This window comes from Schistocerca serialis, chromosome 2 (assembly GCF_023864345.2).
Source record: "Schistocerca serialis cubense isolate TAMUIC-IGC-003099 chromosome 2, iqSchSeri2.2, whole genome shotgun sequence".
In the NCBI taxonomy this organism is placed as follows: domain Eukaryota; kingdom Metazoa; phylum Arthropoda; class Insecta; order Orthoptera; family Acrididae; genus Schistocerca; species Schistocerca serialis.
The window spans coordinates 665,554,986-665,577,064 of NC_064639.1; the positions used below are offsets into that span (position 1 = coordinate 665,554,986).

The window sequence follows — 22,079 nt, forward strand, 5'->3', positions numbered from 1 at the left end:
AGCGTTCAGGTATCACTGTGCGAGTGTGATCCGCGAGGAGAAAAGGTTCTACGTTAGCAGCAATCTCATTGGCTGCGTTACATATTAATACGCGGATCGGCGGAAGCAGAATTTGGTCTGTCTCTAAGACAGCGCCATCTCGTAGTGCGGAGACGGACGAGCGCTGCGCCTGCGCTGTTGTGCTTAGCGGGGCGCGCTCTATTGGGAAAGTTGTGTACGCGCTGACTATGCGGAACTATGTACACAACAGTAAGTGAAAAAAATGATGAAATTTCACATGTAAAAAAAAATTATTTTGTTATACTTTTGAACTTACATGTGCTATGAGTTTGAATCCTGAATCCTTCCCGGTCGTATTGACAAAGTTTTATAAATTTATTTGTAAAAGTATAGACAGTGGAAATTAAAATGTCGTGTGGTGCCTCTCTTGCTCCAAGCCGGCCCGTTTGACGTCCTACCCCCGTTAAGTAGTTCTGACAAGGGAACCTCCCCATCGCACCCCCGTCAGATTTAGTTATAAGTTGGCACAGTGGATAGGCCATGAAAAACTGAACACAGATCAATCGAGAAAACAGGAAGAAGTTGTGTGGAACTATGAAAAAAATAAGCAAAATATACACTGAGTAGTCCATGCGTAAGATAAGCAACATTAAGGATACTGTGAACTCAGAAGCGCCGTGGTCCCGTGGTTAGCGTGAGCAACTGCGAAAGGAAAGGTCCTTAGTTCAAATCTTCTCTGAAGTGAAAAGTTTAATTTTTTATTTTCAGACAATTATTATCTGTCCATCATCACTTTTTTGGGAGTGATTATCACATCCACAAGAAAACCTAAATCGGGCAAGGTAGAAGAATCTTTCTGCCCATTCGCCAAGCGTACAAGTTAGTTGGGGGACAAAATATTCCTGTCATGTGACGCACATGCCGTCACCAGTGTCATATAGAATATATCAGACGTGTTTTCCTGTGGAGGAATCGGTTGCCCTATGACCTTGCGATCAAATGTTTTAGGTTCCCATTGGAGAAGCACGTCCTTTCGTCTACTAATCGCACGGTTTTGCAGTGCGGTCGCAAAACACAGGCACTAAACCTATTACAGTGAACAGAGACGTCAATGAACGAACGGACAGATCATAACTTTGCGAAAATAAAGAAAGTAATCTTTTGACTCGAGGGAAGATTTGATCCAAGGACCTCTCGTTCCACAGCTGCTCATGCTAAGCACGGGACCACGGCGCTCCTGAGCCCACATAATCCTTGATGTTGCCTATCTTGCGCATGGACTACTCAGTTTGTATATTTTGCTCATTTTTTTTCATAGTTCCACACAATTTCTTCCTATTTTCTCGATTGATCTGTGTTCAGTTTTTCAAGGCCTAACCACTGCGCCAACTTATAACTAAATCTGAGGGGGGTGCAATGGGGAGGTTCCCTTGTAAGTTCTAGGGGACTGATGACCTCAGAAGTTAAGACCCCTAGTGCTCAGAGCCATTTTCTTGGCCGAGAAAAAATGTGACGTGTTACTTATTAAACGCTCTTAGTAGATTTTGATGCTGATAAATATCGAACAGGGGCTTCGTGTGGTGACACTTTCCATCTGTGTGCTAAAGAATGATGCCAGTAGAGTTGGTGGAGCGGGAACAAACTGCTGGATGTCTTTAAATGTGTTGCAGGCACAGTCGATGGCGCAGCTCAACTGCCCGAGCTGCCACGGGCACGGCGTGATGTGGATGCCGCCGCCGCAGCAGCACGTGATGCCGCCGCCAGGGCCCTGGATGGACCCGTCCGTAGGAGGCTTCCAGCACGGGCGCACGGCCAGCAACCAGAGCCTGCACCAGGCCTTCGACAGCGGCGGGGGCGGCGGCGGGTTCGCACCGTGGGGCGGCACGTGGCATCCCGGGCCGTACCCCGCGGCCGCGCTGCAGATGCAGATGCAGCTGCAGCCGCCGCCGCCGCCGTCGCCCGCGCTCAGCGCCCGCCGCCGGCCCGCGTCGCCCGCCGCCAGCCAGAAGTCGCGCCGCTCGCTGGCCGGCAGCCTGCCGCGCTCCCAGCAGCGGGCCAGGCAGCGCCGCCCCCCGCCCTCGCCCTCCTCCTCCGGCAGCCTCACCGACAGCGACGAGGAGGAGGAGGGGCACCGCCACCGCGACAGCCACGACCGCGGGCGCCCGCCCCCGCGAGCCGAGGACGCCGCCGACGGCAGCGCGGAAGAGCGCGAGGACGACGAGGGGGACGGCGAGTGCCCGCGCGGCTCCGGGTCGCCGTCACCGTCGCCGCCCCCCGCCCCCAAGCCGGTGGTGCCGCGCCACGAGTGGGCGTGCGAGCACTGCACGTACGTGAACCGCGCGGGCACGCGCGTCTGCGCCGTCTGCTGCCGCACGCCGTCCGACATGTCGCACACGCCTCCGCCGCCCCCGCAGCGGCGGGCGCCCGCCACGGACCGCGCGCGCACCAGGGCCGCCCCAGCCTCCTCCAAGCGCCACCTGCGGCCCAGCGACCGCTCCGACAGCGACGACACCGCCGCCGTCGCCGCCAAATTCGGCAAACACCTGCGCATCTCTTCCTCGTCTTCTTCGCCGCAGACCGGGAAGCGAGCGACCGCTGCCGAGTCGCGAGAGACGCGCAGGGCCTCGCAGGTCGAGACCGGCAAGGAGAAAGACCGCGACAAGAAGAAAGGTATGACCACAAGGAAAATATCTTTCTGGCCCGGAACGAAGTTCTACCGGTAGCGCGGGAGGGCGCAGAGGAACGCGCCACCTTCTGCGCGCTCCACCTCTCCTACCCACAGTTCATTTTTATCTCTAATTCATCTTGTTATTTTTCGAAAATCAGATAGTGGACACGATAATGAAAGACTCGTTTGCAGATCCACCAGTGCTCGATATCCCTGCCGTAGATCCAAAACAGCTCGAAAATCCAAAGCTTCATCCTAGATCTTTTTTTTTTACAATTTTGCATTCTAGTTTTTTTAGCACTCATGGAAGTCGTAGCTTTACCTGATAATACCCTATTTTTTCCTCATTGTAAAGCCTCAACAGTAGCGTACATCACTGCATGACCTCAAGTCTGACAATTTGACACACTATCGGTGACTTGTCAGTCGCCCCAGTTTTATTCACGTAGATCCTTAGCTGGGGACATCTGCAACCAGGGGGAAAACGCCGGTGCGCAGACTCGAAACGAGTTACACCGACCACTTATCTGCGATCCACATTCGGCGGTGAGTCCGAGATTGAAGCCTTCTCTCTCTCAATCCGCACGCTTCCATTATTATGTCCACTACATTGTGACACTAAAAAAAAAAAAAAAAAAAAAAAAAAAAAAAAATGTTTTGACACTGTTTGTAAAACTAAACGAGTTACGGACATTAATGAAAAATATATAATCCAGAATTAAAATGAAGTGGTTTTCTTGTGTTGTGTTCATGCTCCCCCCTTTACCCTGTACACTAAGAGAGCTAATTGAGTTAAAAACATTTTGTAGGAAAAGAGAGGCTATCAGAAGAAGTGCCGAAGACGTCGGAAACGTCGCATAAACAATCTCGCCAGGGAGAACAGAGTGACAGTGTGTCTGAAACTAAATCTTTCCCGTCTTCCTTTTCTGACACGCAGACTGCTACCACCTCAGCAGCGACTTCCACTAACCGCAAAAAAGTGACGACGGGCACCAACACCTCTTCCGACATCGTCGACCATTCCTCGCTGTCCGTGTCGACGTCTTCAGTCTCTCCCCTCCCCCCTGCACTTTCTAGCGACGCCGAAGTTTCTCCCAGGCCCGACGAGCAAGCAGCAGACGTGGAAATGGCGGAAGCGCCTCCGCAGAAGCCTTCCAAGGTGTCGACAGCAGTGGGCACCTCTCCCCCGAGGGCAGTGCCACCTGCGGCGCCAGCCCCAACTTCCTCCGTGCAGACGGCGACTGCGCCAGCCCCGGAGGTCTCCGCTTCCAAGTCTGGCAAAATGGTGACGTCGACGGGAACTTCACCTCCTCCGCAGAGCATCTCCACTCAGGTGAGGACGTGGCCGGTCCTCCAGCGTTCCTGCTGACCCTCCCATAGTGTAGACGCTCACCTCACTGTTCCTCGGAATCGAGCTTCTTCCCCTAGTCTGAAACACGTCCTCGTCTTCCGTACACGCCAGTAGAATTAGTCCAGCTAAAGGCAACATCTTGGAACAAACAAAATGACGGAACTCCCCACATTACCGTCAGAGGTCGAAGGCTATCAAAAACTATCCCGCTCATTGCTGTCTGAACCACACTAGGAAATTACTGTAGAAACTTGTTTTATCTTCTGTAAGTAGCCGTAAGCTTAGTGTCTGCATTGCACAACTTGAATCCATGTACCCTTAGAGCACAAGTCAAAAAAATTTAGTAAGGACTGTCAACTTTAAAAGTACGCGAAAAGTTATGGAGATAACTTACAGAAACTGTTGTGAAGTACCCGACAGTGTACTGCTTGATCATATAATGAAGGTTTTCACGGCCAGTGCTTACATTCCCGGTTATTTTCTTTATATGGTCATTAGGCCGAAGTCCAAGACATATTTGCGTGCCAAATGTTTCATCTTTTAATGCTGGAGATATCATCAGAGGCTACAGGCATTTCGGTTTGCTGAACTTTTTATGTGTGAAAATTATAATTCCTTCTATATGGCCTCTGATGATGTCTGCAGCATTATCAGACGAAACATTAGGCACAGAAACACGGCTCAGACCCCGGCCTACCGCACACAAAACAAAAACCACCAAGTACGGACGTATGGTGAACTGTTTCTTTCCGATGCAGGAAAGTGTGATGGACTCATTATGGATTTTGTGAAGTTCCTCAAGCAGTTCAGAAAAATATCTGGATATTTTCTGTGTTCTAGGCACATAACATTAAAACATCAGAAACTCATAAAAAAAAACAGAACCGAGTTTACTCGATCAGCAGACAGCTTCATCTACAGCGTAAGTTGGAGCCATTCAAAGTCTAGACGATAGCGGGATGATTAGAGTAAGTTGGAGCCATTCAAAGTCTTGACGATAGCGGAATGATTAGATTAGGACTGGAGAAGAATGGGGTAGAAATTGGCTGCGTCCTTTTAAGAAAATCGTACTGGAATTCGTCTTAAGTGATTCCGGAAAACCAAGGAAAACCTAAATTTGTGAGGCCGGACGAGAATTTCAACCTCATTTCTCCCGAAAGCGATCCCACTGTCTTAACCACTGCTCGTTTTAAAACACAACGAATGAACTAGACTTCTGAACTGCAGATGAAGAACAAACTATGATAAACACGCCAAATTTATGGTGAGTAATGACATTTCGTAATTCGTTCATTTGTTTATCATGTGTTTAGGCTTCACAACAACTTGACGCTATGATGGGTATCTAATAAGACAGCTGCGCGGAGTGGCCACGCGATTTGAGGCGTCAAGTCACGGACTGCGCGGCCCCTCGCACTGGAGGTTCGAGTCCTCCCTCAGGTGTGGGTGTGTGTTGCTCTTAGGATAGGTTAGTTTAAGTTCATTTAAGCAGTGTGTAAGTCTAGGGACCGATGACCTAAGCAGTTTGGTCCTGTAGGGATTCACACACATTTCTAGCATGACAAACAAAATCATTTTTAAAGCTGAAAATCACATTCATATTCGATAGAGCGGTCCCAAATAGTGATATATTCGTTTTATCGATATGTATTAATAGGACAATAAAACCCCAGGAGTAACCAGTATTCTAGCAACGACTAAGTAGCTGTCAGTGAGGGCCAAGGCAGTGCTGCCGCTAATGGAGTACTGGTTATTCTTGGTGTTTTATTGTCCTATTAATACATATCGATAAAACGATTATATCACTATTTGGGACCGCTCTACCGAGTAAGAATGTGAAATCCAGCTTTAAAAATGATTTTGTTTGTAGTCGGAAACAAACCGACGTTTTACCTGACACTGGGCGTTGCTTGGAGACGTGATGAGCAGCAATTGTTTGGGCTGACTCCAGCTACACATTGCAAAAACTAAATTGCAAATATGTGCCAAAACAGTAGAGATAATGCGCCTGACGATTCTTAGTAGAGACACCAGGTATGTGGAAGTGCTTGAAAACATTGACACTGGAGCCACCGGAAATAAAATAAGTAATTGAAAATAAACTTTCGAGGCCTAGTCTCATTCGTGACGTTGAAGACTTTCCCGGTTTATACTCATTCAACTGTGGTATTGATTCAATATCTAGATTGGTAACTAGAAGACGAGCAACAGACTACTTGTATTGAGGCCCTATGAGATGACGGTACAGTTAACACTTTTAGCAGGAAACTGACGATTGATGAGATGGTTTCTGCCACAGAGAAAATAGTGGTGCAACAAATCAAACCGAGTCAATTGGTGTTGTGGTTACGGATTGGACACGCACTCGGAAGAAGTGAGGTCCAAATCCCCGTCCGGCTATCTAGGTTTAGGTTGTCCGCGATTTGCCTAAATCGATTAATACTAATGAGCGGGTGGTTTCCTTTCAAAAGGATGCGGCCGATGTCTTTCAGCGTCCTTATCCAATCTGAGCTTTCGCTTGTGACTCTACCCTTGGCGGGACGTCAAACCCTAAACCTTCTTCCTTTTGCATCCAATCGTAATGAATGGTTCGCTAAGAAGTTAGATGTAGTCTGGTTTAAAATGAAATTCTAACGAACTCTCCACTATCTCAACAAATTTCTGTTTTAAAGCGTTTTAGCGCCATATTAAATCATCATATATCTATTGAGATTACGTTTGATCGTACCGTTTCTCACATTACACACATCCCAGCTTCACAGGAAATGGTGTTTGTACCTAGTTAATATGTGCACACTATAGATTTAGTTTCATACTTTTTAGATTAGGTCCTGCAGAAATCTGTAACCCTGGAGCCGAGCGTAATACATTCCCTCATCGTGGCTCCAAAATACCGGATGCTTCTTCCCGTAGCGTAGCCTGTTAGTACACTTCCAACACGCTTTGCATTAGGTTTCTCCTTCTGTCTGTGCTTCTCCTTAACTTTCTGTCTTTGCAATAATATCGATACTTGCTGTGAATACGCGGAGTTGATGAGGAAGAGTCTCAAGTACAGATGGTATACTCTCTCTTGGCTTGACAGACGTACGATGTAGGTCAGAGTGTGGCCGTAACAGAGGGCAAACAGCTGACAGTTAAGAGCGATATCCTGTCTCCACGGAAGCTGAGGCGAGCCGCCTCTCTGCACATGGCCACGCAGACCGCCGAAGGTCTTGACCCGTGGATCGGCAACCTCCAGAGGTCTGTGAGCCGGCACTCAGTAACCAGTGACACGCAGGTATGCTCGCTAACATACTACTCTTTACTGTATGCTGCTGCTCACTAACATCGACGATTCAGCTAAGGGAACCTCCATATATTTTATCACGACGGAGTATACAGTGCTACAAGGTGTGCATTAATTGTGTAAGAATAATTTTTGATTTACTGTGGAGAAAATAAAAAGACCGATAGCAGTGTTCAGTGTACTTGTGCTGTGATTCTATAATACAGTTAATCTTTATTTGTGTTAATATATATATATATCTCACCTTGCATAACTTAGTAATAGTATTAGCGGCATCTGCATGTTATTATATATGTTCATCTTCAGAGTCAAGTTCCTAAATCGCACATTGGTTACCGTAATACGCGAGGAAAAAAAAAAAAAGAATTTCTAAGTTTTTATGAGAGTAAAATCCTGCACTTCTTTTTATTAAAGTAGCGTGTAAAGGAAATATTTGTCTTCCTAAATGATGTGTATAAATTTTAATTATTGTATGTCTTACTCCTGAACTCCACATATTTGTGACTTTTTTTTATCCCATTTATTTCACGATAATATCGTTACATTGCTGTTCAAATATCTACTCTGCAGCTAATGGGGCGTTCAAAATACGAAATTACAGGAAACAACAGGGAGATATTACGAAAACTGAGCAAAACGTCAAATTCTCATAGCGTAGTTACGACATTGAGGGATTTGCTACGTTGTGGAAGAGACTTAATTTCTTGAGAAATCATATTTTCGTACTCTGAGACTAGATTCACTGATTGCACTAAAAAAGAAAAATATAAACCAGGTCTAACAGCATTTGTACAACATGAGCTGAAATTTTTCGCAGATAGTCTGCAAAGTAAATTCCCTTCGATTTTATCCGTAATGGATATGAGTTCTTGATCATAAAAATCAGTGTTAAAATGTACTGAACCAGAAATTTATAGCGCAAAAAACACCAGAATTTATTCCTTTAGAAGGTCAAGTCTTCATCTTCGGAAGTTACTGTTCGAGAAACCCCTAAAAGCGATCAATATAAAACAGAAGCTACAGCAATAAAAATGATAATATAATGTGGCGAAGACACGACTGCATGGGAAGTAGCCACGTTTTATAATTTTTATTGCTCATGTTTATGTTTTATATTGGTAGCTCTTAGATGTTGTTGTTCAATATCTGAGGATGAAAGCTTGACCTTGGAAACGTGTAAATTCTAGTTTTTTTTGCGCTGTAAGTAGGTGGTTGGGCCGACATTTTATTGCTGTCCTTTGTCATGGATATCTCTCTGTGTTAATAGACATGTAGAAATATTTTCTTCTCAGTGCCGTTTGCAGAGGTCTTATTAGTCAGGTGCTCTGCTTTTTGAAGAATGAAGAAGAAAATTACTAAACTATTATTTTTACTAAAGAAATTTTGAAATTCCAGTGTTATGTAATAAGAGTGTGTACAACTATGATGCTTTGGCAAGCTTTCTTAAATTCATTTTTTTATTTGCATAATATCCTTCCATTCACTTGACTGTAACTATTGGACTTAGGAGACAGCTAAATCCTATCACGACATTTTAAGAAACGCTAGTTTAACTGTGAAACATTCTTAGCAAAGGTATTTCTGAATCATAACCGCCTTCGCTGCTGATTTTAGTAAGACAGGATTTAGTAGTGTGAGGACACTTGACCACGAAGTAAGCAATTATAATCTTAGCGAAGGAACATTGCATCAACAAACTTTGAGCATTAAGGGCACGAGGGATGGAAAAGTACAGTTTTAGAATACTAGACCTTGCTCTGAAATCAAGGAAGAAATTGTAAACATCTTCGCAGTCTCACGGGCTAACAGTATGTGACGCTGGTGATATGTCCGTCGGACTGGGAAGTACAGCCTGGCTCCGCTCTTGGTGCTGTTCGAAAGAAGAAAGTTAAGTGCCAGCAGTTTCGCCCTCCCCCTTCTTACAGTCCTAAGAATAATACAAGTACAAAAATTACTCTCAACAAGTGCCCGTGATTGTCTGGGAGGTAGAGCACTAGGCTCCGACTACGGAGGTCCTGGGTTCATTGCTGGAAAGAGAGGGGGATTTTTCCTCATTCCAGTCCCTCGAGGATGGCCACAGTTCCATTCAGCCTGTTATCAAACGAATGCAAAGTATCTTTTCGTAGGAAATATCGCCAATGTGTGCGCATTCAGTTATGTCCCACAATTGTAGCTTCCTGACAGCCTTTCATTCTTTACATATTCTTAGTTAAAGTCTTAGATATTAAATAAACGAGCATGTCGCCAGGGTTGTGTTGCTGATTTATTACCAGCCGAATAATGAATTGTGCCCGATCAGTAACCAACTTGAGTGTCATTTACTGCACTCACAGCTAATAATGTAGTATTTTCCAGGCGCAGCTCAGTTGTTTTGCTTGAGCACATTTAGATCCAACTTCTTTCAGCGCAGGGTTATTCCGTGTGTACAGTAATGGTCAATGAATAGAGACATTTGCAACAGTCATCGGACCGTCGGCTAACTGAAGTCATTCTCTGCTTCTCCCTACCCTGATAAAATATCATCACGTTCGAAGACCCCACTGCAGCTAGACGCTCGGATAACTTCTGTTATAAATTTCAGTTCTCTTGAGAATAAAGACTTTCTAAGGGGACTTTCAATGGTGAAACCTTCCCGGTTAACATTTAGACTTTTGTACTGTTTCCTACCTACCATCTTTCGGTCCGTAATCTTTTCCGAAACTGGACGACCACAGGCAGGAAATTCAACGAGATTTTGCATCAAGACAACATATTACTGGGCTGGTAACCCGAGAAGACTCCATTACTTGCCCATTCAGTGCCTGCTTAATTTTTAACGTCTTCGTCTAGCATCACATTTTAAATATTTTATGTTTCACATGCAAATCAATCTTAAAGAGGGTGTGTTTTCTCTCTTTCATTGTGCCCTCTAGTGTCAAGTTATTTTTTAAACCTCTCTGCACCTTTCTTGTCACCACGACCAGTTTCTCCTTTTATTGTAAGCCTTCCACAGACGTCTTTATTCCCTATTGTCTCGTAAGTTTAAATTTTATTCTCCAGCCCTGGCACCACATTCAAATTTCTTCTGTTTCCAGATTTAAGTTGTTCTTAATACCAGTGTCGTAGTGCAGCAACGAGCGCTTTGGTGGGTGCCACCTGTTCCACAGAGCCTGCCTCCAGGGGTGTCCCGGGAGTCGTCTCCCCCGCTGCGCTATAGCGGCCGCTATATGGACGATGACTTGCCACTGTACCCGGAGTACGGGGGTTCGGCGTTTTACCGGCCGCAGCTGCCTCCAATGGCCTCGACGCACCGCAGCCAGTTCGACTTGCACCGCGCTAGTCAGCAGTGGGACATGAGGAGGCGGTCGTACGCGGAGCCTCCTCTGGGACTAGGGGCCAGCACGCTACTGAGGGTGGGGCCTGCTTGCAGTGTGCTTGCTTCACAGCACACAGTCCCTTTCTTTCGCAGGATGCATTAACGTGACAATCTCCAGTTCACGGGCGCTATTCACGAGTATCAAATGCCTGCGTGTGTGTGTTTGCCAGTGTGTGGGTTCGTTTGCCTCTGAACTGCCTGACGGAGAGTCTACAGTCCCTAAACATCCCAAAGCATGATCCTTAGTAGCATCAGAGTCATAAACACAGTAGTTTACCGTATGTGAGATTTTACTGTGGAGTTCCGTTGCGCCTAAAGGAAAAGTACCCCAACTCGAACTGCTCAAAAGGAGTAAAAACGAGTTTAAAATACGGAGCTGAGCGTGTCCTATCATCCATTCAGGTTATTTAATTGCAAAACTCTGCATTCGCGTGCAATCGATGTTTGATAATGAACCAAGGCACTTCAGAAGTACAAGCCGCCAAAGAAACAACACGGTGTAGCAGGAAATTATGACCAGTGAATTCGCAAAAGTCATAATTAGGGCATTACTTGACAAAACATATATTTAACACAGTTAATACTCAAGAGGCGCCAAAGAAACAATACGGTGTAGCAGAAAATTATGACCAGCGAATTCGCCAAAGTCATAATTAGGGCATTATTTGACAAAAGATATATTTAACACAATTAATACTCAAGAGGCGTATTTCCCAAAAAAGAACTTGCTGTGTCATCGGGCTGGGGCCTCCCGTCGGGTAGACCGGTCGCCTGGTGCAAGTATTTTGAGTTGACACCACTTCGGCAACTTGCGCGTCGATGGGGATGAGATGATGATGATGATGATGATGAAAACAACACAACACCCAGTCCCTGAGCGGAGAAAAATCTCCGACTCAGTCGGGAATCGAACCTAGGCCCCTTGGCATGATAGTCCGTCACACTGACCACTCAGCTATCTTTATTTTATTATTTTTTCTTTTTTTTATGGAATACTGTTCAAATAAAAAAAGCAAAAGATTGAAACAAAATTTGATATTCAATGTGTAATTTTGATTTATAGAGGCTTCTAATTTTTTTAAAATCAATTCCTTGCAGAATTTTCATGATTAATTATAAATTAAAACAGACATTTGAAAAAAAGGAAACAAAAGCAGCATAGACAGGTCTCGAACCAGGATTACCGGGACGGAAGTCTCGCTCGCTTGCCACTTTTTCTGTTGTTTTTTTTTTTATTTATTTATTTTCAATAAAGATCACTCTGTTAAAAGGAACATGTAGATCATTTCATGGTATAGTATGTGCATTACATATTGAGTGGTGAGAGAAGCGTGAAGTTCATCATCAGCCGTCAAATGTGCACACCGGCTGCACCCGGCACATCCCAGCTATCGGGGCGGACTCTGATCACACTACTGTGACCTCAAAAGCCTGAATAACCACCTTTTGCAGCGCTGACCACTGCGAGACATGCAGAAAGAGATTCACTGAGATTCTGGATGGTACCGTCACGCATACGGAGCCACGCCGACTCCAGTGCTGTGGCCGGCTGCGCAAGGTATCTCCGGTAAGGACTGATGGCGCGAACCGCCCGATCGAGGTGGTCCCACAGATTCTCGATTGGTTTTAAGTCCGGGGAGTTTGGTGGCCAGGGGAGTACGGAAAACTCAGCTTGCTGCCCTGTGAACCTCGCAGGTACACTGCGAGCTATGTGACACGTTACATTGTCGCGCTGATAGATGCCGCCGTGGCGAGGTCCTCAAGGATAGGTGTATACTTATGTTGATCCCTTCTGCCTTCCAGTGTGACGATATCACCCAGGGATTTCCTCGAAAATATACCACTGAACATGATGTTCCCTCCTGGTTGCAGGGCGTTTGCTTTCAGATGTTTTACGGTCGCAGGTTCGAATCCTGCCTTGGGGATGGATGTGTGTGATGTCCTTAGGTTAGTTAGGTTTAAGTAGTTCTAAGTTCTAGGGGACTGATGACCACAGATGTTAAGTCCCATAGTGCTCAGAGCCATTTGAACCATTTGAACCTTTCAGATGTTTCACGCCGTGCATGGCAATGGCCATCTGTCCTATAGAGCATGTAACGTGATACGTCCACTTGCCGTATTGGCGTGCAAATTCCAGCCTTCGTTGCCTATGAACAGCAGTCAACATGGGTACGTGCCTGCTGCAGAGGCCCATACGTAGCAAGCTTAGCTGAACGGACGTTGAGGGGAGACTTTCCGTGCCTCCTTGCTAATCTGAGCAGTCAGTTACTCGACAGTTACACGACATATCTCCGCAGCCACCGCTCACCTCTGTGGTGCACCACAGTTGCCTCAGAGCTAGGTTTGGAGTGCGCCATTTTGTCGTGCATGGTATATCTTAACCAAGCCGGCACGCGAACAGTTTGCAAACTTAGCCATTTCGGAAATGCTTCCACCCTTGGCCCGAAAGCCAATGACCATGCCCTTTTAAATATCCGTTACACGGTACCGCCTCTTCGCTGACTCCTGTTTAATTGATATCGACGCATCGAATAAACACAAATGCACAGTTTTAGACAAAATGTCACTGATGGTTGCTAGAAAATACACTTCTCCGTATTAAAAATAAGTTTTATTCGGTTTCAGCTGTTCGATTTTGGGTACTTACCTTATTAGTGTCGCTTGAATTGGAAGTAGGTATTAAACTTTACTCATGAAGGTGGTGGTGCATTTTGTTCTTTCTACTGTATTTTCACATTATATTCATAAAAATTGAAAAGTCTTAGTCTAAATTATGGTAGCTTCTGTGTCGGAGTCACATTCACTAAAATTGTCCTTGGCGTATTACTGCGTAATTATGCAACAGAAAGTAATACCCAGAATTTTTGGTAGTAACAGGGAACATTCGACGATCCCTAACAACTGTAACATGAAATATTGCTGCGAAAACTTGCTGGATTAAGTGCCAACAATGTCTGGCCAATGGACCAAGTACTGTGCTCGCGAGGTGGCCCTCATTAGGAGAAACAGATTCCAGGCGTTGTAGTAAATGCAAAAGCAGTGCTATGTCACGACTTCCAGACGGTTTTTCCTTGTTAATGAATAAAAATTACAATCAAACAATATCGGACATTGAACACCCAAAAGAATTTTACTGAATTGATTTAAGTTAAAACTTATAAAGAGCTACTGAGATTCATAGAACACAGAGTAAAATGGGACAAAACCTATTTACAAATTTTATTTTTGTTTTTCGGGTATATGTAATTACAGAGCTAATAGTCGGTCTGAATAGTCCCTGGGGTAGCAAAAAGTAGTGGTTTGTTAAGTAGTCCGAGAACTATTCTCATCGACTATTGGCTCTGTAGTTTCATTCAATACAGAAATACTAGTAAACAAGCAAAGTCCCAGAGTTCATTCTTATTTTGAATCTAGTTTTTCCAGTTTTTGCAATGTGCATATGTTTTGGAAAGCATGCTTAACAAGAAAAAGATTTTTTGGTATATAAAACACGTATTTTGCAAAAGTTTTACGACTTAGCATGTCGTGTGCCGTGTATTTCGAAGTGTGCTGTTTTTGCGTGTGATTGAGTGTATTTTCGTATTTTTTTTCTTTCCGCTTAACTGTGAAGGAAAATAGATTTTACACGTTTTATATGGCGTTTTCCATACAACTGCTATGTTGAGAATGACGTATGTACATTTTGCATTCACGCTAGAGTTCCTTTCAGTCGCTTCTTAGTAGCCTATATGATAAGACATGTGGTGTATGATTTAATTTTTTTACAGCGTCACATCTCTAGCTACAAACATGAACTGGTAAAATCCGTACCTACAGAAACTTGGAGCTACTAGAAAGAAATTAGCGTCTCTTATGAATAGCTCTTCCGTAAGCCATTATACGCTGGCACACAACTATGAACATATATTTGCTTCTGCAAGTATCACATGCTTTTTGCTATGTATCAATGATGTAAACTATTTTCCTCTCACAGGATTCTTCTGCTTGCTTCTTCTCTGTTGCCGTGCTGTGTCAAGTGCGAATTATTCAATGTGCAGTGTGCTGTGGAAATAAAAGTGTAATGCAGAAAACGATTGAAAATTGTGTTGCCTTTCCCAGAGGTGTGGTTTTCAGTGATTTGCTTTGTATATTGTTTCCAATGCTGTTTCTTTTGAAAACTCTTGTGTAGCACAGGAGTAAAAATAGTACCAAAACTCTTCTGATAAGAGAAATGAATGAGACAACATTAGAATTCGTTGGCACCAGATATGCCGCTGGTATCAAGTCATTGATGTAATCGCAGATGGTATCACGAGCAGTGGAAGGGTGAGACCAGAATGTTGGCATTTTTTCTCTTGCAGCAGGCAGATTTCGCGGATCAGCGAAATGGATTGCACGGAGGCAGAGCGCTGTCACAACCGCCGGAGAAGCCAGTGGGCGCTGGCTACGCAGACAAGATCACAGGCCTCACAGAACTCGTCCAGAAGCAGCGCACTGAAGCCATGAAGAATGAAGGCCTCGAGCTCGTCAAATTACTCAGGGTGAGTCTCTTATTGCACGACACGTACCTCGTCCAGCTGTGTTCAATGTTATATCTCAATTTCAGTCTCACAACCGAAACCACATCAAACAACTAGTGTATTTCAATCTTAATGACAGTTATCTTATCGCGAAGATCCTATTCTTTTTCACAAGCTGCGACACTGTCGCGAAAAATCAGTGACCCGTATATACAATAAGTTTCCTTTAATTTATGTCTACGGTCACAAACTTTTTGTTAACTGATTACCGGTTTCGGTCTATAACGACCATCATCAGATCTGTCTTATATAAGCAAAGTCCTAACGGACTGCAGCCATAGTGGCATCGTCAAATGTTAAATGCAGAATCAGCACCAGTATCGTCAAATATATGCAAATAACATCATATGCACGAGTCATGTTGTCAGTAGCACTACTGTTCAAAACAAGTTGCCAAGCTGCCAGCTTGGACGGCCCATTGTAAAATTTAACCCACTGTCTACTGTTTCATCCTATTTCAAACATACGCTATCGACGACCACTGCCACCCACATGTGAAATAATCAAGAAAAGAACACAGTCTAAATGAAAATAACAGTTCTGCACAAACCTGACAGAATAAACACTGAACGAAGAAGCCTAATTTTCTTTGCTGGAAGGAAAATATATCTTCAAATCCAGAGTCAAACTTACAGCTCCAAATAGTCGATTATTAGGACTACGTGACGGAAAAATTTAACAAATCAAAATGATTAATATGTTTCCATGTTTGGCGTTCTTTCCTTGCTTTGTTAGTTGTGATCGTCTGGAAAGGTGTCCTTAAATCATTACTCACAGTTATGCTCGAATTAGCACGACCCAAAAAACATTGTTCGAAAATAGGCGGAGCCTTATACATGATGTTTAACATTTCTTTTTACTCGTCTAATTCGCACCGCACTCCAAGATGCACAAATCAAGTTCAAATGGCTCCAAGCACTATGGGAGTTAATATTTGAGGTCATCAGTCTCCTAGACTTAGAGCTACTTAAACCTAACTAACCTAAGAACATCACACACATCCAAGCCCGAGGCAGGATTCGAACGTGCGACCGCAGCAGCAGCGCTGTTCCGGACTGAAGCACCTAGTGCCGTTCGGCCACAGCGTCCGGACCAAATCAAGTATCATCCTTCCAGTTCCAATAACACCAAGCTCGAAAACAGTAAAGAGAGCGATATTATCAGACTTCTTCATTATCGCTACCGCCACAATAATAATAATAATAATTATTATTTTGTGTCGGTCCGTGGACGCTATTTCAGCGGTTTGCGTGTCTCTGATCTACTTCAATTATCCAACTAGGGAAAGAAGATCTACAGTTTAGTGTGAAATACGAACTACGTTTCGTTCCTGATGGCTGTTCACATCATTGAGAGGTGAATTTTACATTAAAGGCAGACAAAAGTCTATCTGGGATTCAGTCCATCGACCTCTCAGTTTCCAAGCACCTGCTTTACTGCTAGGCCACCAGGCCCGACATTCCCCCTATAACACAGTCGGCGTTTTAGTATCAACTCCAGCATTTATCCCTACATACGTATGAATACTGTAGTCAGTTTGCTCCTTTTGTATTGAGAAAATACACTTGATTGCAAACAAGCGGGATGAAGAGAACCCCTTACTACCGAAAGTAGTTACTATACAGCCTCGTCACATGGCCAAATAGAATTAGGCAGGAGCTAAACAAAAATGTATGACAACACAGATAAGCATCAATTAAAATAATTGACTAAAAGAAAACCACTGGTGTGCAAAACATAAGCAAGAAAGTAATTTTCGCACGATGTGTCATTGCCAGTCAATGTAGCTGGGTATAACTTGTATCATACACAGGAAGAACTGCTCAAGTATAGTACAGAAGGTAACTGAAAGAAATGCACAATGAGACGAAGAGAAATGACATTTTTATTCGAAGACAACAATTACACTGAAATTGCCGCGGTTTATGATGTTTCGCTGGACAAAAGACGGAACACGGTCATTAATAGAGACGGTCACGCATGCTCTGCAACGTGCTCCCGTGCTGGCCACAAGGTTGGTACGGAGCTCTTGTGGTAGGGTGTTCCATTCCCCCACAAGCGCGGCTGGCAATTGCTGTGTAGTCGTTAGTGCATGTGGACGTTCCGCAATACATCTCACACTTCCTGGATGGCATTTAAGTCGAAGGAACGGGGAGACCAGTCTATTCGCTGAAAATCCTTTCGTTTGAAGAGCCCTCCACCTGTGCAGTTCGATGCGGTCGTGCATTGTCATCCATAAAAATGAAGTCAGGGCTGAACGCACCCCTGGAAAGACGCACATGGGGAAGGACTGCTGTGTCATAATAACATTCAGTGGCGAGTGTACCGTGTTCAAAGACTTGTAGGTCCTTACACCCAAACACATTTCCTCCCCACACCATAGCACCTGGACCACCGCAATGATCATGTTTGACAATGTTACTACGTGCTTTATGTGTTCCCACCACTTCCCACTTGAGGGTACATCCAGCATTGTCGTGGATGATCGTTGGTGGTCCAGGTGTTGTGGTGTGGGGAGACATAATGTTGCACGGGTGTACTGACCTCTAAATCCTTGAACATGCCACACTCCCCAGTCAAGGACATTGAGACATTGTACTGCTTCCCCGCACACCCTTTTTGGGGGTGCATTCAGCAGTGAGTCCATTTTTGTGGATGACAATGTGTGACCACATCATCACACTGCAGTTGCAGGAGCTCTCGAAACAGAAGGGTATTCGACAAATGGACTGGCCCGCCTGTTTCTTAAATCCCATTAAGCACATGTGTGAAGCCTTGAAGAGGCGTATTACAGCACCAACAACTATCCAGCAGTTGTCAATCCTGCTGGTGGTGAAATGGAACGGCCTACCACAAGAACTCCTTGCTGAACTTGTGGTCAGCGTGGTAGTTGTTGTTGTTGTGGTCTTCAGCCCAGAGACTGGTTTGATGCAGCTCTCCATGCTATTCTATCCTGTGCAAGCTTCTTCATCTCCCAGTACCTACTGCAACCTACATCCTTCTGAATCTGCTTAGTGTATTCATCTCTTGGTATCCCTCTACGATTTTTACCCTCCACGCTGCCCTCCAGTACTAAATTCGTGATCCCTTGATGCCTAGAATATAGCTTACCAACCGATCCCTTCTTCTAGTCAAGTTGTGCCACAAATTTCTCTTCTCTGCAATTCTCTTCAATTCCTCCTCATTAGTTATGTGATCTATCCATCTCATATTCAGCATTCTTCTGTAGCACCACATTTCGAAAGCTTCTATTCTCTTCTTGTCCAAACTATTTATCGTCCACGTTTCACTTCCTTACATGGCTACACTCCATACAAATACTTTCAGAAACGACTTCCTGACACTTAAATCCATACTCGATGTTAACAAATTTCTCTTCTCCAGAAACGCTTTCCTTGCCATTACCAGTCTACATTTTATATCCTCTCTACTTCGACCATCATCAGTTATATTGCTCCCCAAATAGCAAAACTCATTTACTACTTTAAGTGTCTCATTTCCTAATCTAATTCCCGCAGCATCACCCGACTTAATTCGACTACATTTCATTATCCTCGTTTTGCTTTTGTTGATGTTCATCTTATATCCTCCTTTCAAGACACTGTCCATTCCGTTCAGCTGCTCCTCGAGGCCCTTTGCTGTCTCTGACAGAATTACAATGTCATGTAAATAGTAGTTATAGGATGGTATTTATAGCATGCACTGCAGTGGTAATCACGCTCTATACTAAAAACCAAGTGCTGCCTCTTGTAATGTCCAGGGGAGCACATATATCGTGGTAGCTTCAGTGTTAGTACTGTTTTTGTACAAAAGTGTCATTTCTGCTTTTCTCATTGTGTATTTCTTTCATTTACTTCTGTACTGTACTGTAGCAATTCTTTGTATATATGGTCCAAGTATCATTGAGTTATGTTACTTAGCTGTGAAACATCATGCGAAATTTACTTGTGTTCTTAAGTTTTGTACACTAGTGAATTACCATGCCTAACTTTAGTATGAATCTGATACATTGCAATACTTTAAAGTTTACTTGCACCTATCTGACTTTTAACTACGGTCTAATCCTGAATCCACTGTGCAATAACTGCATCCAGTCAATCTTGTTAGCGGCGACTGTGGATACGGTCCTCATTCTGTCTTGAGATACATGTTGACACTGCCGAGTCCTGCTGTTCGAGCTTCACAGAGTGTCTTGGCCTTCCAAAAGTGGCGGAGTTCGCAACACTATGTGTTTCCCCTGCCATGCACTGTGTGAATGTGATCTTCTAATCTGGATTAGATTCTGTTTTTCCAACTTTTGGTTTCTTCTATATCCACTGCTTACGCAGTGAGAAGATGTGGCCATCTTGTTGTGACGCTGAGCTGAATCTTCCAGCCCAGTGCCTGTATCTTCATGTTCTGCGACTGCCGTGTCTTCTCATAAAATGTACGTGCAATCGTCCGGAAATGGTCTTGCAGCTATGGGACTTCAAAAGTATCATGGAGTGGTCCAGGTGGAAAAATCTGTCGGTAGGTGCACAGCCAAGCGGAAATGGAATGCAAGTGTTCAAAAATGGTTCAAATGGCTCTGAGCACTATGGGACTTAACTGCAGAGGTCATCAGTCCCCTAGAACTTAGAACTACTTAAACCTAACTAACCTAAGGACATCATACACATCCATGCCCGAGGCAGGATTCGAACCTGCGGCCGTAGCGGCCGCGCGGCTCCAGACTGTAGCGCCTAGAACCCCTCGGCCAGAACGCAAGTGTTCTTCGGCTCTCTTCCCCCAGACGATAGCGGCGTACTCAATGACAGGGCAGAGCTGTGCCTTGTGAAGGGTGACGCTGAGACACGGAGGAAGCGCGGAAGCCGGGTTCAGCAGTAGGTGTAGCTTGTGTAAACGATTTCGTAGCCTGTGTTTCACTTCCTGCATGGGCTAGCGCCAAGAAAATCGACAGTCCAGAGTGAGGTTAAGAGAACGTGCCGTCGGCCTCCAGGGAACAGGGCTGCCACCGACGTTGACAGGCAGCGGATCCGCTGAGATTACACAACGTGTGACAATCACAAATTGTGTCTTAGTGCCGTTGAACTTGAGGTGCCAGTCGACGGCCCACGCGGCGAGGGATTTGACAGCGACCTGCAATCGGTGGCGATAGGTGTCGGCGTTCATACTCCCGCTGTACAGCGCCGTATCATCAGCGTAGAAAGCTAGCTGGATGCGATCCACCTTGGTTGAGTCTGCCGCATAGAGTGTGTACAAGAGCGGTCCTATAACCGAGCCCTGTGGCACGTCTGCTCGGTTGTGACGAACTGTATACAGTCCAGACTCAGCCCTCACATGGCAGGTCCTGCCGTTAGGTATGTGCGTATGAAAGGAAAGCAGGACACCGGCATCTTGAGCTGTCCAATAGGAGGTCCGCTCACCAGAAGCTGTCATACGTTCACGTGACATCTATACTCAATTCGTCTAAGGCCGGTATTACACTATCAAATTTCTTTGTCCAATATCTTTGTCAAAGAAATTGGATGGTGTAGTAGGGAAATTTGTCACATGTCGTCAAATATCTGATCAAATCTAGGGCCTCACTGTAGATTTGATCAAAGAAGTCGCTTGTCTCCTGTTCGCTGCAATGTGACATGTTACCACGTGGAGCGCTAGCATCGCTGCAGTGTTCTGTCATCTGTAGTGTTTTTATAAACATTGCTGGTAAATACAATTGGTGTGTACCGACAACTACAAAATTAATACAGATGTATGAAGCTGTCGAGGCGCTTTACAACGTGAGGCACCCTGAATACAAAAATAGATTAAGAAGATTGGAGACCTAACCTAATCTAACCCTCTCCTTTAGCAAGGAATCGGAGTGTCACAGTGAGCCTGTCTTCTGCAGATATAGCAGTTCTTAAGTGATTATTGTGCGTTGTGATATGAGGATACACTTCACTGAGCACATACAGAAATGTATGCTCATCCGTTCTTAAGTAATCGATGTACAATTTGACGTCCTCCACTATAAGCTCAACATAACAAGTTTTGTTGACTGATTTTATTGTGTCGTTGTAAAACCGACGGCTTCACCCACGTACGTCTCCTCCCCTCCCCTTTTCTCTTCCGCATGTGCAGACAGTGCAATTGTGGTACACGCAACTGCTGCGGTTAACAACAAGTTGTTGTTGTCAGCCATCTTGAACTTTGACGAAAAATATGATGACAGTGTAATACCCCTTTTTAGCGCCACGTCAAAGATCTTTGTCTATTTGATCACACCTTTGATGCCGGCCAGAGTGGCCGTGCGGTTCTAGGCGCTACGGTCTGGAGCCAAGCGACCGCTACGGTCGCAGGTTCGAATCCTGCCTCGGGCATGGATGTGTGGGATGTCCTTAGGTTAGTTAGGTTTAATTAGTTCTAAGTTCTAGGCGACTGATGACCTCAGAAGTTAAGTCGCATAGTGCTGAGAGCCATTTGAACCATTTGAACATCTTTGATCAAATCTTTGACAAAGAAATTTGATAGTGGCTATGCCAGCGACGTGGCGCACCACCTTGCCGGAAAATGAAGTTCTCTGGCTTCTTCCAACTGATGGAAGAGACATTGCTCCAGTGAATCAAGGTGAGAAGTGCCAGTTACAGTAGGTTCACCAAAAAAGAAAGGCCCATAAACTTTCCGCTGGGATACGGCACAAAAAACACTTGATGTGTGCCGTGTGACAAATGGTGCTCACATTGGACATTTATAAGGTTCTTGGTAAAACTGTTTGAGTTGCTCTTTAGTTTGACATATCATATATAACTGTAAGTTTAATGTAATAAATATTATAAAGTGTTTAAACCCTGATATTCATTTATAAACACCCTGTATTTTGTTTACTGAACTTACTA

The 22,079-nt window shown here is 44.6% G+C and overlaps 1 protein-coding gene across 1 annotated transcript in view; it reads left to right on the top strand.

Moving 5' to 3' along the window:
• LOC126456317 (E3 ubiquitin-protein ligase lubel) overlaps window positions 1-22,079 on the top strand; it is a 464,483-nt gene that overhangs the window by 270,355 nt on the left and 172,049 nt on the right. Inside the window, exons 9-14 of the mRNA XM_050092068.1 lie at window positions 1,671-1,954; window positions 2,099-2,670; window positions 3,478-4,001; window positions 7,102-7,296; window positions 10,452-10,697; window positions 15,001-15,180. Of these exons, the coding sequence (XP_049948025.1) occupies window positions 1,671-1,954; window positions 2,099-2,670; window positions 3,478-4,001; window positions 7,102-7,296; window positions 10,452-10,697; window positions 15,001-15,180 (2,001 nt within the window). The remainder of the gene's footprint in view (window positions 1-1,670; window positions 1,955-2,098; window positions 2,671-3,477; window positions 4,002-7,101; window positions 7,297-10,451; window positions 10,698-15,000; window positions 15,181-22,079) is intronic.